This window comes from Callorhinus ursinus, unplaced genomic scaffold, assembly GCF_003265705.2.
Source record: "Callorhinus ursinus isolate GAN/ISIS: 27379988/994484 unplaced genomic scaffold, GSC_fseal_2.0 scaffold132, whole genome shotgun sequence".
NCBI classification, from domain to species: domain Eukaryota; kingdom Metazoa; phylum Chordata; class Mammalia; order Carnivora; family Otariidae; genus Callorhinus; species Callorhinus ursinus.
In genome coordinates, this window is record NW_027397194.1 from 446,288 (window position 1) to 463,459 (window position 17,172).

The 17,172-nt window shown below is 39.0% G+C and overlaps 1 protein-coding gene across 1 annotated transcript in view; it reads right to left on the minus strand.

The window, feature by feature from the left end:
* Positions 1 to 16,678, minus strand: part of LOC112816303 (C-type lectin domain family 4 member A) — a 36,004-nt gene extending 19,326 nt beyond the window's left edge. The window contains 2 exon segments of the mRNA XM_025862736.2: positions 6,498 to 6,614; positions 9,223 to 16,678. Coding sequence (XP_025718521.1) covers positions 6,498 to 6,614; positions 9,223 to 9,304 — 199 coding nt within the window. The 5' untranslated portion in view covers positions 9,305 to 16,678.
* Positions 16,679 to 17,172: the final 494 nt, after the last annotated feature.

Genomic DNA, 17,172 nt, shown 5'->3' on the forward strand with positions numbered 1-17,172 from the left:
AGGAATTCTTAATCTCAGGAAACAAACTGAGTGTTACTGGAGTGGTTGGGGGTGGGAGGGATGGGGTGGCTGGGTGATAGACATTGGGGAGGGTATGTGCTACGGTGAGCGCTGTGAATTGTGCAAGACTGTTGAATCACAGATCTGTACTTCTGAAACAAATAACGCAACATATTTTAAGAAAAAAGGAAAAGAAGAAGATAACAGGAGAGGAAGAAAAGGGGAGTATGTCAGAGGGGGAGACGAACCATGAGAGATGATGGACTCTGAAAAACAAACTGAGGGTTCTAGAGGGGAGGGGGTAGGGGGATGGGATAGCCTGGTGATGGGTATTGAGAAGGGCACGTTCTGCATGGAGCACTGGGTGTTATGAACAAACAATGAATCATGGAACACTGCATCAAAAACTAATGATGTAATATATGGTGATTAACATAACAATAAAAAAATTTTAAAAAAAAGAGGAAGGGTAAAAGCCATATGACCATCTTAACAGATACAGAAAAAGTATCTGACAAAATACAACATCTGTTCATGACAAAAACTCTCATCAAAGTGGGTTTACAGGGAATGTACCTCAACATAATGAAGGCCAAATATGACAAACCCACAGCTAACAACATTAATCAATGATGAAAAACTGAAAACTTTTCCTATAATATCAGGAACAAGATGAGGATGTCCACTTTCACCACTTTTATTCAACATAGTACTGGAAGTCCTAGCTGCAGCACTCAGACAGGAAAAAGAAATGAAAAGCATCCAGGTTAGTAAGGAAGAAGTAAAACTGTCATTATTTGCAGTTGACACGATACTACATACAAAAAATCCTAAGGACCACCAAAAAACTATTAGAACCAATAAATAAATTCATTAAAGTTGTAGGATACAAAATCAATATATTGTATTATATATATATATATATATCTGTTGCATTTCCACACACTAATAACAAAATATTAGAAAGAAAATTTAAGAAAACAATTCCATTTACATTTGCACCAAAAAGAGTAAATTACCTAGGAATAAATTTAACTAAAGAGGTAGAAGACCTATACTCTGAAAACTATAAGACACTGATGAAAGAAAATGAAGAGGACACAAATACAAAGATATACTATGCTCATGACTCGGAAGAATTAATATTGTTAAAATGTCCATACTACCCAAAACAATCTACAGATTCAGTGTAATCCCTATCAAAATAACAACAGCATTTTCCACAAAACTAGAACAAATAATCCTAAAACTGTATGGAACCACAAAAGACCTGGAATAACCAAAACAATCTTGAGAAAGAAGAACAAAGCTGGGGGCACCTGAGTGGCTCAGTTGGTTAAGCATCCGCCTTCAGCTCAGGTCATGATCCCAGGATCCAGGGATTGAATCCCGCACTGGGCTCCCTGTTCTTTGGGGAGGCTGTTTCTCCCTCTCTCTCTGCTGCTCCCTCTGCCGCTCCCCCCTGCTTGTGCTCTCTCACTCTCACTCAAATAAATAAATAAATAAAATCTTTAAAAAAAAAAAAAGAACAACAACAACAAAGCTTGAGGTATCACAATTTCACATTTCCAGATACACTACAACACTATTATATAAGAACAGTATGGTACTGGCACAAAAATAGACCCATAGGTCAAGGGAACAGAACAGAAAGCCTAGAAATAAACCCACAGTTATATGGTCAATTAATCTATGACAAAGGAGGCAAAAATATACAGAGGAAAAAATACAATCTTTTCAATAAATGGTGTGGGGAATACTGGACAGCAACATGCAAAAGAATAAAACTAGACCTCTTTTTTACACCATACATGAAAATAAATGGATAAAGACCTAAATGTGAGAACTAAAACCATAAAACTCCTAAAAGAAAAAATAGGGATGGTAATCCCTTGGCAACATATTTATGGATATATCTCCTCTGGCAACGGGAACAAAAGCAAAAATGAAATATTGGGACTATACCAAAATAAAAAAGCTTTTCACAGCAAAGGAAACCATAAACAAAACAAAAAGGCAACCTAGTGAATGGGAAAGGATATTTGCAAATGATATATCCAATAAGGGGTTGACATTCAAAATATATAAAGAACTTATACAACTCAGCACCCAAAGAAACAAATAATCCTACTAAAAATGGGCAGAGGACCTGAACAAACATTTTGCCAAAGACATAGAATGACCAACAGACACATGAAAAGATGTTCAACATCATTAATCATCAGGGAAATGCAAATCAAAACTATAGTCAGATATTACCTCACACCAGCCAGATAGGCTCACATCAAAATGACAAGAAATAACAAGTGTCGGCTAGGAGGTGGAAAAAAGGGAGGCTTCATGCACTCTGATAGGAATGTCAATTGGTATAACCACTATGGAAAACAGTATGGAGGTTCCTCAAAAAATTAAAAATAAAAATATCATATGATCCAGTAATTCCACTACTGAGTACGGACACTCCCTAAAAAACAAAAACACTAAACCAAAAAGATAAATGCACCTCTATGTTTATTGCATCATTGTTTACAGTAGCCAAGATATAGAAGCAACCTTAGTGTCCCACTGATAGATGAATGGATAAAAAAGATGTGGTATTTATATATAGTGGAACATTATTTTTTTAAAGATTTTATTTATTTATTTGACAGAGAGAGATAGTGAGAGAGAGAACACAAGCAGTGGGGAGTGGGAGAGGGAGAAGCAGGCTGCCCACTGAGCAGGGAGCCCGATGCAGGACTCGATCCCAGGACTCCAGGATCATGACTTGAGCCGAAGACAGATGCTTAACCAACTGAGCCACCCAGGCGCCCTGCATGCAAATTTTAAAAATTCATTTAGGAGGTCCAGGGGTCCATGAAAGAATGAAAACTGTGACAAGAGACTCTAACTATATTACAAGTGTTGGAAACAACCACACTAGGGGTGGGTAGGATGACCGCAACAACTTTGGAAATGGAATGGATTAAAGACAAAAGAAACTGCACATAAGCACTCTATTCTAGTTGATAAAGTTGTTTCCCATGGTGGTTTGAGTTTACAACTCTGATACTGCTATATGTGTTAACTGGAAATGAATAATTATGTAAATGTACTGAGCAGATGATGGGAACCAGATTTCTCTCTGTTGGAGTGGTCATTAAAGATATCAAGGGGAGTAGGCTAGAATGATGCAATGTAATCAATGAAAGTTTCAGACATCAGTAAAAACTGATGTGTACGCTATTACAGATACATAGTTACAGTATAAATATTTATCAATATATGTACATGCACAGGTTAGTACACACATATATATTTCCTTGTTCTGTGAACTGAGGGGGCCTAAAAGAAATAACACCTCAGTAGCAATGAGCATACCTAGTATCCAAATATTGGTTTCCAATACCATTCTTCAGTAACAGGAGCCATGGCTCCACAGAGAAATAGCTGATTCTAAGACTGAGACAGGAAATATACAGTATAAGCCCAGAGAATCTTACAGTCCCAGAAAGTAAGGAAGTGCTCAAAAACAAAGCATAACAACACATTGATGGGGGCAAGTCTAAGGGCCACAGGAACCAATTGAAATAACTCCCAGTGGCAAAGGCAGAACAATTTGAGCAACAAAATAAATATAGTATTGGATTGCAACCCAAAGTATAAGATAAATATCCATGAGTACATGATGATACAGATACATGATTGAATAAATTAATAAACAGGATAGAAGAAACAAATACCACATACACAAGAATTTCCAATAAATTACATAGAAACTTGTTTTGAACTGAATTGTGTTCCCCAAAAATTCATGTGCTGAGGTTATAATCCTCAATGTGACTACAGTGGTAGACTTCAAGGAAGTAATAAAGGTTAAATGAGGTTATAAAAAAAAGTAGGGCCTTAATCCAATAGGACTTGGGTTCTTTTTTTTTTTAAGATTTTATTTATTTGACAGAGAGAGAAAGCGAGCACAAACAGGGTGAGCAGCAGGCAAAGTGAAAGGGAGAACTGGATCCCCGTTGAGCAAGGAGCCCGATGCGGGGCTCAATCCCAGGACCCTGAGATCGTGACTGAGCTGAAGGTAGGTGCTTAACTGACTGAACCACCCAGGTGCCCCAGGACTTATGTTCTTATAAGAAGAGGAAGAGACATCAGAAAGCTCTCCCTTCCCATTCACACAGAGAACAGGCTATGTGAGGACACACAAGAAGGTGACTGTCTCAAGCCAAGAAGAAAGGCCTCACCAGAAACCAACTCTTATGTCACCTGGGACTTCTGGCGTCCATTACCGTGAGAAAATAAATTTGTTGTTTAGGCCGCCTAGTCTGTGATATTTTGTTACGGCAGCCAAACAGGCTAATAAGGATTTTGGCACCAAAGTGGAGTGTAACAAATACCTAAAAATGTGAAAGTGGCTTCAGAACTGGATGATGGGTAGAGACTAGAAGAGTTTTGAGGTGCCTGTTAGTAAAAAGCCTAGGTTGCCTTGAAAGAGCTGCCGGTAGAAATATGGATGTTAAAGGTAATTCTGGTGAGGGCTCAGAAAGAAAAGAGAGCTGTAGAGAAAGCTCCTATCATCTCAAAGAATATAGATATCCTATAATGAAAAGAATGTTGGTAGAAATATGAACATTAAAGTGCTTCTGCTAAGGTCTCAGATGGAAATGAGAAGTATGCTATTGGAAACTGGAGGAAAGGCAATTCTTGTTATAAAATAGCAAAGAATTTGGTGGGAGTTGTGTTTAATGTTTTATGAAAGACAGAACTTACAAACTTGGATATTTAGCAGAGGAGATTTCTAAGCAAAGTGTTAAAGCTGTGGCCTGATTTCTCTTTACTGCCTATAGTAAAATGCAAGAGGAAAGAGATAAATTGAAGAAAGTGTTAAACAAAAAGGAACCAGAATTTGAAGATTTGGAAAATTCTCAGCCTATCCATAGTATAAAAACTGAGAAAGTGTGTTCTGGAGAGAACACCAAAGATGTGGCTGGACAATCATTCCATAAAGAGATTACCCATGGTTTTAAACAGCCAGCTCCACAATGAAGACTATTTCATTGTACAGATAAAGATATGCATATAAGAATTTCAGGTCTTATGTATTTCTACACTTAGAGCTTGAAATGACCATGAGACTCAACTTCTTAGTATGATCTACCTGTGAATCTTATTGGAAATATTGACTTAGTATCCTTATATAGTACAGTCAACCAATGAATTATAGGCACATTAATTTTTACCTTCCATGGTCAAATTTTCTTTCATACATTCCAATTCTGTGTGAGTTCTTTTGTAGTCTTTTTTTCAAGAAGCTGAGAATACTTTTGAAAAAACATTGAAAAAAAAAAGGTCATTCATTTTCCTGGTAGTGTTATGACTTTGCCTTCTATTGTTACTTCCTTAGATTCTATTTTATAGCAACAAGATCTACAAATGCCCAATTGTTTGAGAAGGATCCTGACTGCGGAAAAGATGTCTCATCACCCCACATTCAATGTAATCCTAATTCTACTGATTTTGAAACCATAGATTTCTCCAGGAACAGCTGAAAGATGAGTAGTTGAAAGAGGACATGATAGTTCCATTAGAATGACTGCAAAGAGATTTATCCATGTTTTCCTTCAATACTAAATGCAAAGGCTAAGCCTTGGAGGTGGGAGAATGGAGGACAAACACTTCTGAGGATGTACACAGCATAGGTCCTTGTGGGGGAAATGAGCTAATTCTGAGGAGTTCTGGGTTACCTAGAGAGTAAGAATTTTGTTTTTAATCCAACATTAATCAGGAGGAATAGGCACTATTTTCTTCATCTTCTTTCCTTTAATCTATCTACTCCTAAATGGCTCTTATTCCTCACCACACCAATATACTCACAACTTAAAAATAACTTACCTCTCCCTCTAGAAAGTGAATTTTCTCTTTCTTTCCTCCTTATCTCACATTTGCTCCTTGACCCACCACATACTGGCTTAACTACTTCTCATGCCTTTTAAAAATTCAACAAATTCTTAAAGCCAAAGATACGAGGAAATCCACTTATTTGCTAAATTGGCTTTTAGATCTTACAGTCTTGGGCAGGACAGACAAACTCTTCCTGGAACATTTCTTCCCATCTCTTTTTGTCCACCTGCTCATCTCAAAATATGTCTCCGTGCACTCAAAAACCCCCGGCCTTATAAACACTAATAGGCAAATATAGCTTTGTCCTCATTTACCACAACTATCTAGGGTAGAAATGGTGCCTAATAGATGTCTCTCTAAACACAAACACATGTACACACATGTACTCTTCAATTTCTCTAAAGAGTGGATTCCATTATTTTTATAAACTAAATTCAAATAAGTAACAAAATTCATAACAGATTCCCATTAATTGTGTCCCTCCCCACCAACCCCAAAGAAGACCTCTTTTCCAGATTTCTGGATATACCCATCATTAAATGTCAGTATCTAATGGATGTCATCTCTTTATGTAAGACAGACATTCCTCACAGATTCAGATGAGTACTTACTGATAAAAGTGATAAAAAATGAGATTGTCAATAGCAGCAGAAGTACCAGCAACGAGGCAAAAAGTAGCTTGGGAAAACTGGGGTTACTTTTGTGTGGGCTGGTCTTCTCTTTGGGAGCTGAAGGAGAAATCAAATGAGTTTCATCAGTAATAAATTCTAGCTCTTACTTCCCTTCTCCTTCTCCCTCTTCTTGGATGACATAGTATTGCCAACGATATGACATTTGAAATAATATGAAAATAGGAGAAAAATAATAATGTTCATTGTAGAAACTTCAGAAAATATATAAAAGCACAGTATCCATTGAGTATAACTGTTGCTAATGTTTTGGTATATATCCTCCCAGTAATTTTTCAAAGTGTATATACATACATACATACATACACATTTTCCCACATGATTGACATACCATATATACTGGTTTCTGACCAACCATATTCTTATATACTATACCATGAACATTTTTCATACAAGCATATCTTCTTCTTTAACACTATTATGGTGGCAAAGTATTTCATTAGATATGTAAATAATCTTCCAGATTGTTCCCAACTTTAACTACTTTAAATAATGCCATAGCACATAAATCTTTATTATACTCATTCCCTCATCACATTCTTAAAATATGGTCAGAACTTTTTAGTCACTATTTAATGGTTAAGTCACTATTTCATTATTTTCTCAATGGGTAGTATCAAAAAAACAAGAAATAACGGTGTCAGTGAGGATATGGAGAAAAGGGAACCCTCACGCACTGTTAGTGGGAATGTAAACTGGTGCAGCCACTGTGGAAACCAGTACGGAGGTTCCTCAAAAAATTAAAAATAGAAATTTCATATGATCTATTAACTTCACTCCTGGATATTTACCCAAAGAAAACAAAGACACTAAATCAAAAAGATATATGCACTCCTATGTTCACTGCAGCATTATTTACAGTAGCTAAGATAGGAAAGCAACCTAAGTGTCCACCCATCCATGAGTGGACAAAGAAAATGTGATATTCATATACAATAGAATATTATTCCACCATAAAAAAAGAAGGAACTCTTGTCATTTGTGATAACACAGATGAGCCCTGAGGACATTATGCTAAGTGAAATAAGTCAGAGAAATCAAATACCAAATGATCTCACTGATCTGTGGAATCCGAAAAACAAAACAAAGCAAAACTCACAGATACAGAGAACAACAGATCGGTGATGGCCAGCGGTGGGGTGGGGGGTGGGTTATGGGGGAAGGGGATTAAGAGGTACAGACTTCCAGTTATAAAATAAAGAAGTTGTGGTTGTAATATATAGCATGTTTACTATAGTTAATGCTTTAGATTATTACAGTGTTATCAACTATTAAATATTATTACATACTTGAAAGTTGCTAAGAGATTAACTCTTAAAAGGTCTCATCACAAGAAAAAACAATTGGGTTAACTATCTATGGTGATGAATGTTAACTAGACTTATTTTAGTGATCATTTCACAAATATATACAAAAACAGGGGCGCCTGGGTGGCTCAGTCGTGAAGCGTCTGCCTTCAGCTCAGGTCATGATCCCAGGGTCCTGGGATCCAGCCCCGCATCGGGAGAAGCCTGCTTCTCCCTCTCCCACTCCCCCTGCTTGTGTTCTCTCTCTCTCTGTCAAGTAAATAAATAAAATATTTTTTAAAAATCAAATCATTACACTGTACACCTGAAACTAAGACAGTAGTCCCCTCCATTACCCACAGTTTCGCTTTACATGATTTCAGTTACCTGTGGTCAACTGTGGTCTGGAGGCAGATGATCCTAACAGTAGGTAGGTCACAATGCCTCTGTCATTCACCTCACATCATCTCATCACATAAGAATTTTATCATCTCACATTATCACAAGAAAAAGAAACGTGAATACAGTTCAATATTTTGAGAGAGACGCCATATTCATATAACTTTTATAATATATGGTTATAATTGTTCTGTTTTATTATTAGTTATTGCTGTTAATCTCTTACTGTGCCTAATTTAAATTAAACTTTTATCATAGGTATATATGCATAGGAAAAAAACACAGTATATAGGGTTTAGTACTATCCACTGTTCAGGCTTTCACTGGGGATCTTGGACCATATTTCCCACAGATAAGGGGGACTACTATATAATGTTATTTGTCAATCATACCTCCATAAAGAAATAAAAATAATTGTTTTCTCAAAGTTATGAGGTATTGACAAGTGGGGTATGCAATAGATTTTCTGAATGCAGGGCAATTTCCCTTGTAATGTTAGAGACTCTCTTTGTAACTTTCTCTTCTTTCATATGCAACGGTCTTTGGTTCCACTTCAGTCCGGCACTAACAAATACACCCACAACATTCTCTACTCAAACTCTTCCCCTCCAACTGAGCCTGCTAATCCATCAATAGCCCGTGCATTTGGGCTGATGGTTTCAAGACCTGTACCCAATCTCTTGACTGTATCTCACTCAGCTTCAGAAAGTACAGAAGAACAACTTCTCAGCATAATTAGCACTCTCCTTAGCTCGGGACTGTAGTGGATTTGTCACACCTCAATTTTGTTAAGAGTATAACTGTACACCCCCTTAATGCTTATCTTCAGGCAACTCAGAATCCAATGTGTCCCAACTGCAGCCAGAGAAGCAGCAACTAACATTACCTATGCTTCATTTATAGTATTCTCTCTTCATCCTTCATCTCATCATAAACTCTGACCACCAGAAAATGCTTCTTACCTGCAGGAGGCCATGATTTGGTGCTTGAGGACTTGGATTCATTTTTGAAACTCAATTCAGCATAAGTGGTCTCTGAAGTCATATTGAGAAATCTGCTCTGTTCAAAAAATCCTTTTAACCTCTTCCTTTACACATCTCAAAATGAAACCCGAACATGGTGGCAACTTGTCATACTTCCTATCAAGAACAGGAGCCCCTGATACGCAAATAACCCTAAGAGGAATCTCATGAAAATTAAAAACCTCAGAGAGAGGCCCAATCCCCAGGACCAACACAGTGAGAATCATAGCATTTAATCATAGCATAGAATCATATGTCAGCAAGTGTAATAAAAGTAGGAACTTAGGAACTCAAAGGGCAGATTAAAAAAAAAAAAAAACAGGAAGTAAACAAATGGAAACTAAGCAATTGGAGAAATCTTTTCTGAGACTTGTATTATCTGAACTCACCAGCAAGAATGAAATTCAAATATTTGTGTACATCTGTATGCAAACATAATTATTTCTAGACCAACCCAGGCATATACTCATTCATGCTGTATTCTCATCATTTGTAGCTCATCAGGCACCTTTTGGGTACCACATTCTGAGAGGATCACTGACAACTCACATGTTAGCCTCTCCATTTTCAGTCAGTATCTTCTAAAGTAGTAGGGAAGCCAAAGCTTATCATATGTCTTCTGAAGCTGCTCCTCTGTGCTGTTTTTCCCTGTTCTCAACTAACTCCCTCACAGATCTCCATTCATTTTGCTACAGTCACTTCCAGCACTCCTGAAAGCAGCTCTCTCTCCTGGGTGTTAATGGGGTAGGTCAGCCTTTACTCCACTCTTCTCTACCCCTTTAATCCCCACCACACCGCAACAAGACGATACAGGTCAATGTGACTATTTTTTAACAAGTTAGGATAATTTAATGGAATCACAAATTAGGAGATAACTCAGTCACAAATACGACTTTTTCTAAAGGACAAGAGGAAATCACTCGGAAAATTGAACCTTCATATAGAATCTTCCCAGACATGCTCTTAGCTCACACCCTAGATTCAGCTCTCCCCAAATGATCCTCCTTTTAATCTTCCCCACCAAACTCCTCCAGCGCCTGCGTAACACACACACTTACCTCATTTACTTCTATATCAAGGTATGTTGAAAACCATGCATTCACACTAATAACCTCTAATTCCAATCCAACACTAAAGAGTTCATTCTAGTTTTCTCCCTTCCACATTTCTAACTCCCTTCTGTTACAGTAAGAAACCTGCTTCCATTGTCTTTGACTACTTTTTTTTGAGTAATCCCCTGAATTTAGTCAATTTTCTGTCTTTGTCCTTCCCTGACAAAGATGCTCTTCTCTCCCTGACTGGGCTCTGACTTCCCAACCCAGGCCACCATTATTGTTGGAGCCCTTATCCTGCTTGGGTGTTCTTGCACAGAGCTAGCCAACCTCCATAGACATCATCTTGCTCAGGTGTGACACCCTATGCTAGGCCACCTTCCACAGGAAATCCCTCCTTACTCTGCCTAGACTCTGATTGCTGATGCTGGCTCCCTAACCCTCACCTGGAATCCATCCTTATCCCATTTAGGTTCTAAAACCCTACCCAAGATCCCCCTGGATGTGTGGAAGCTCTCCTTACCCTTCCTGGGCTCGAGTCTCCACCCTGGGCTACCCTCCCACATGGACAACTTCCTTACCCTGTTCAGCCTCTAAAACCCACACAGGTCTACCCTCTGCATGTACACTTTCCTCACTCTGTTTGGACCATGAAACCCCATGCCAGGTCTCCCACCTCCCAGGAAGGATCATCCTGCTTAAGCTCCCTGCACCTGGCTACTCCACCACATAGACGTCCTCTTCACCTTTCCAACACTGGCATCCCAGACCAGGCTGCTTCTGATACCCTCCCTATACCAAGCTATTGCCATGTGTGGACACTCTCCTCACTATAGAGTGTGGTTCCCCATGCTGGAAATACTCTCCCCCACTCTTGCAGAGATGTCCTCTGGACTCTTTTGGACTCCCACACCACTCTCAAGCCAACCTCCTGAATATCACCCTTCTCACCCTGCCTGAGTTCTGACATCCTGCACCAGGCCACTGTTACTCCCCCATCCCACCCTACATCAGATACCTACCTTGTTCTGCTCTACCTAAGATTTCATTTAGGACTGAACTGTTTGGTAAGGAAAGGGAAAAGGGTATGAAAAAAGGTAAGAGGGGGAAGGGCTGATTCTTGCAAATTTTCTAGCAAATAACTACTAGACCTAACAAGTACTTGCACACTTGCATGTGTGCACACATACACCCTCCTCCCAAGAGTAATCATTGATTATCAGAGCCTTAACAATCTAAGTTTGTAAAGAAAAGACAAAATATGTTCTTAAAGGTATCTCTCTTTCCCTGGAGTAAATTACATTATAACTGGATTACACTATATCACAAACAACCCCAAAATCTGAGTGGCTTACAACGGCAAACATTTATATCTCATTCACACTGCATGTGAGCTTATGGTCTGCATAAGGTTCACCGTAACTCTGCTTGGCTCTTCTCTTAGTATTTTCTCATTCTGGAACCTAGGTTTCTAGAGCAGCTCCTGATAAGCTGAAACATGCAGAAACATTCCAATCCTCTATTCAGATAAGGTATACATGATGTCCACTATGATCCCATTGGCCAATGGAAGTCACCTGGACTGGATATGAATAGGACAGGGAAGTACATTCTACCTACAGGAAGACATGTCAAGGGCAGCAAAATATCACAGACTGTGTGGCTTAAACAACAATCTATTTTTCAGTTCTAGCAGCTGGTAAGTCTAAGATCAAGATGCCAGCAGATTTACTATCTGGTGAGAAACCCCCTTCCTAATTCATAGATGGCTGTCTTCTCACTACGTCCTCACTTGGCAGAAGTGGTGGGGGAACTCCCTGGGGTCTCGTGTGTAAGGACACTGATCCCATTCATGGGAGTTCTACCCTGGTGACCTGTCACCTGCAAAAGGCCCCACCTCCTAAGACCATCACATCAGGAATTAGGATTTCAACATATGAATTTTCAGGAGACCCATTCAGTCTGTAGCACTCTTTAAATAATTTAGCCAAGGGATCTCTAGAGCAGTGATCTCTAAAATGGGGCACAATACCCCAGGGCACAGAAATAAAATACTAGAACATCTATTAATAGGTATTTAAAATGTTAAGTAAAATAAGTTTTATTACTACCATACAGGCTCAGTGTTGGTTGCATGTCATGTGTGGTACAGAGTCTATCACGAGAAAAGAGTGGAGGTTCCACAACTCTTTAAGTTGATGGTGTACCTTCACTTGTTCATTCACTCTCTGTATGTTCCATCATATTGTAGTTTAAGTATCTGTGTAATTAACAATCTGGCTGCCCTTTGTACCCAGTTCCTGGGAGGTAGCCTCTAAATCCTTAGAATTTCCTAATATGAATGTCTTTGTTATTCACAGTGGGCCCTGACAGTTTATGCCAAAGAAGTCACTCTGAGTGAGCCCCTAGTTTGTGCTAACAAGATGATTCAAGATAGAGACTGACCAAGCCATAAAGACCAAACATGGGATTAGAGGGCTTGGGCTTTGAGCCATGAGAAATCAGCCCAGACTGGGGAAGGATGGAGACTGAGTTCAACCTTGTGGCAAATGACTCAATCAAGCATGCCTACATAACAAACTCCAATAAAAACTCTAAGCACTGAAGCTCAGGCGAGCTCCTCTGACTGGTAATACTATGTGTATTGTCATACATTAATGTGCATCCACAGGGACAATGAAAGCTTCGTCTTTGGGACCCTCTCAGAGCTCACCCTATGCATCTCTCCCTTTGGATAGTTCTGATTTTATAACCTTTTGCTATAATAAAAGCATGGCTGGCACTTTTCTGAGTCCAGTGTGTTGTTCTAGCAAATTATCAAACCTGAGGGAGTCATGGGAACCCCCAAATTTGTACAAAGTTGATCGGAAGTAAGCGAAGTCCTGAAGTTCCCCAAACTTGTGGCTGGTATCTGAAATGAGGGCAGTCTTGTGGAGGACTATGACCTTAATCTGTGAAATCTGGCGTAATTCCAGGCAGTTGGTATCATAAATCATTACAATACCTCAAAATGACTAGTTTCTTAAGATATTAAATATTTGTGATTTTTTTTTTAACAAGATGGGAAGTGACCATCTTGTTCACTTTGGCAAATTACTTAAAAGAATTGGGAAACTTAATTATTGCTATGCTTAAAAAACAACAAAAAAAGAAGTGTTCTAATTCTGCTCACTTCTCCAGTGCTATGAAATAGCTTCCAGTGCTATGCTTTAGCAGATGTTAAGGCACAAAAGCATGCGTGTGCGCACACACACACAACCTGTGCTTTCAAGGTAAAGGTGATTTTTAATAGTGAGAAGACAACTACTTTATAAAAGAAACTTATGGAAACAGTGGTTGGAAAACTGATGATGAGGAAAAAATATTTCCATCACGTTGTGATTTTCCTTTTGCCAAAAATTATATCAGGATATGGCTTATCCATCTTCCTTTCTGAAATCTTCAAAATGGATGGTTTTAGTGCATTTTGAACTCATTTATTAATGAGTTTAAAATATAACACTCAGGGCGCCTGGGTGGCTCAGTCGTTAAGCGTCTGCCTTCTGGCTCAGGTCATGATCCCAGGGTCCTGGGATCCAGCCCCGCATTGGGCTCCCTGCTCAGCGGGAAGTCTGCTTCTCCCTCTCCCACTCCCCACTGCTTGTGTTCCCTCTCTCGCTGTGTCTCTCTCTGTCAAATAAATAAATAAATAAAATCTTTAAAAAAATAAAATGTAGGCGCCTGGGTGTCTCAGTTGGTTAAGCAGCTGCCTTCAGCTCAGGTCATGATCCTCGAGTCCCAGGATCGAGTCCCACATCGGGCTCCCTGCTCAGCGGGGGTCTGCTTTTCCCTCTGACCCTCTTCCCTCTCATGCTCTCTGTCTCTCATTCTCTCTCTCTCTCAAATAAATAAATAAAATCTTTAAAAAAATAAATAAATAAAATGTAACACTCATAAGTTTGTAAGAACCAGATTAGTATCATGAAAGAAGATATCTACTAGGTGGTTTTAACAAAAAGATTTATAGAGAGAATTGAAAGAGAATCATAACTTCTTAAGTACAGCTAATGATATTCTTCCCATTTGAGCCATGTCATTATGAGGTATGTTTTACAACTGATAGCTATTAAAAGCAAGAACTGAAATAAATCAAACTTATAACTAATCAGATATTTTGTTCTCCTAATAAGTAACATTAAATTTAAAATTGTTTTAAAATGTTATTTACTTTGCCTTTACCACATCCTTTTTATTTTTATTATAATATACGTAATGGACTTATTTGTGAGAATATCAGTTATCTGTATAAACAACCATCTTAAATCTTAGTAGCTTAACACTACAACCACCAATTTAGCTCAAATTCCTGAGTTTGGCAAATTGGGCTGGGCTCAGCTGGATAGTTCTGGTTTGAGTCAGGTGTGGCTGATCTCAGCTCAGCCTGTTCATCTCTCTATGGTCAGATAGCATATTAACAGGGACTTATCTAAGATGGGCCCAACTGAGACAGTTTCTATCTGTTCCATGTGGTCTCTCATCCTCCAATAGACCAAGCAGGGTTCCAAGAGCAGCAAGAGAGCAAGTCCAATGCACACATATGTTTCAAATCCCTGCTTGCGTCACATTATGTAGTCCTTCACTGGCCAAAGCATTTCATAGTCAAGCCCAGAGTCAGTGCAGATGCTACAAGACAAACACTACAAGAAGGGGTGGTCAAATTAGGGTTATTGCTACAATCAGTCTTTCTCAGAGGGCTGAATAAATCTGGATCACAAGATGAAGTACCCATTCTCATTGGGATTTCTCCTGGTTTGGTGCTCACATAAGTGCTCTGGCTGAGACAGTGATGGTGATAGGTCCTAAGACCTATACTATCCTTTGTTCCAGGACAACAAAGAAAGAGACTCAGAAATACTCCTTGATACGTGGTACTAAGGACACTGAGATGGTCAAAAAGAGGTGTCAGTGGGCTGGTCTGTGAGAGACACCTCAGTTAAATACAAAGAAAGATACCAAAAAGGGGTGAAATGCAATCAATGAATGGAGACTAGAGGGCCCTGTCTGAGGGGCCATCATAACCTGGAGCTGGGGCAAAGACAGTGCACACAAAACGTACACAATTCATTTACCAACCACTTTTAAAAACTGGAAGCCCACAAAGTACGGCAGGCAAACAACAGAGCATCAACAGCTCTATGTATGACCAGCAACTAACTGATAGGCCCTCAAACTGGCTAGACTGGATAATCAATTATTGGAAAGCACTGGTGTTCACTGAAAAGAACTAAGAAAACTTGGACTGACATATTTTTCTTCTTCTGACCCTACCTTTAAAAAGAAGGGTCAGTTAATACCAGTTTTTGGAAAAATAAAATTGTTGGTTTCCCACTGCAGGTTTGATGCTTCCATCAAATCTATTCAAAGAATAATAATCAAGACTCCTAAGGCTTCTAAACATAGTTCATAGAATACCATAGCCATATAACAGCAATCCTTGGGCTGGTACCAGCCTGAAGAAGTTCTTAGTACCAATCACTCTATAAAGACCATCTTCACCCTTGCCCTTCCTGGTAATGTTACTGTTTATTTACTTATTGTTATGACTCAACCTGGGTTTCCTCCCCTTAAAAGCAACCAGCCCCGGGGCGCCTGGGTGGCTCAGTCGTTGGGCGTCTGCCTTCAGGTCATGGATCCCAGGGTCCTGGGATTGAGCCCCACATCGGGCTCCCCGCTCAGCGGGAGTCTGCTTCTCCCTCTCCCACTCCCCCTGCTTGTGTTCCCTCTCTCGCTGTGTCTCTCTCTATCAAATAAATAAATAAAATCTTAAAAAAAAAAAAAAGGCAACCAGCCCTGCTATTAGTCATTACTAGTGAAAAAGGATTACAATAACGGTTAACACATTTGAGTTTACTATGTCCTGCACTATGATGAATATATTGCTTTCATTATCTCAATATTCAAAATAATCCTGAAAAATATGCATTGTCACTCCCCATTTGACCAATGAGAAAACTGAGAATTTAAGAAGTTATTTAATTGGCCCAAGGCCACAGAGTCAATAAAATTAGACTTCTAATTTTAATCCAGGCCTGCTGAATTCCCAAATTCATTTGTATTCTAAAAGGTTATCTTTCAAAGAGTGATCTACCCAAGCAGATACTGGATAACTATCATTCAAAGATGTTATGGTGCTTTCTGCAAAACTGTCATTAAATTTCTTTTGAATTCAAGGTTCTGATTTCTTGGAACCTGTAAGAATTAAGGATTTTGATTAAAAAAAGATGAGTTTATGTGGTGGCTTTTAAATGGAAAGAAACGCGTATCTCCATAACGAGCACTGGGTGTTATATGCAACTGATGAATCACTAAACTCTACTCTTAAACTAAAAAATTAATAATAAATTAAATTAAATTAAATTAAAAAATTAAAAAACTTTTTTAAAAGAAACGTGTCTCCAGGGGCACCTGGGTGGCTGTCCTTGGGCGTCTGCCTTCGGATCGGATCATGATCCCAGCGTCCTGGGATCGAACCCCACATCAGGCTCCCAGCTTGGTGGGAGGCCTGCTTCTCCCTCTCCCACTCCCTCTGCTTGTGTTTCCTCTCTCGCTGTGTCTCTCTCTGTCAAATGCATAAATAAAAAAAAAAATCTTATTTAAAAAAAAAAAGCATCTTACACCATGATCAGGTGGGATTCATCCCTGGGATGCAAATCAGGAACTGTGATATACCATATTAATAAAATGAAAGACAAAAAAATTACATGAACATCTCAATAGATATAGAAAAAGCATTTAATGGGGAGCCTGGGTGGCTCAGTTGGTTGAGTGTCTGCCTTCGGCTCAGGTCATAATCCTGGGG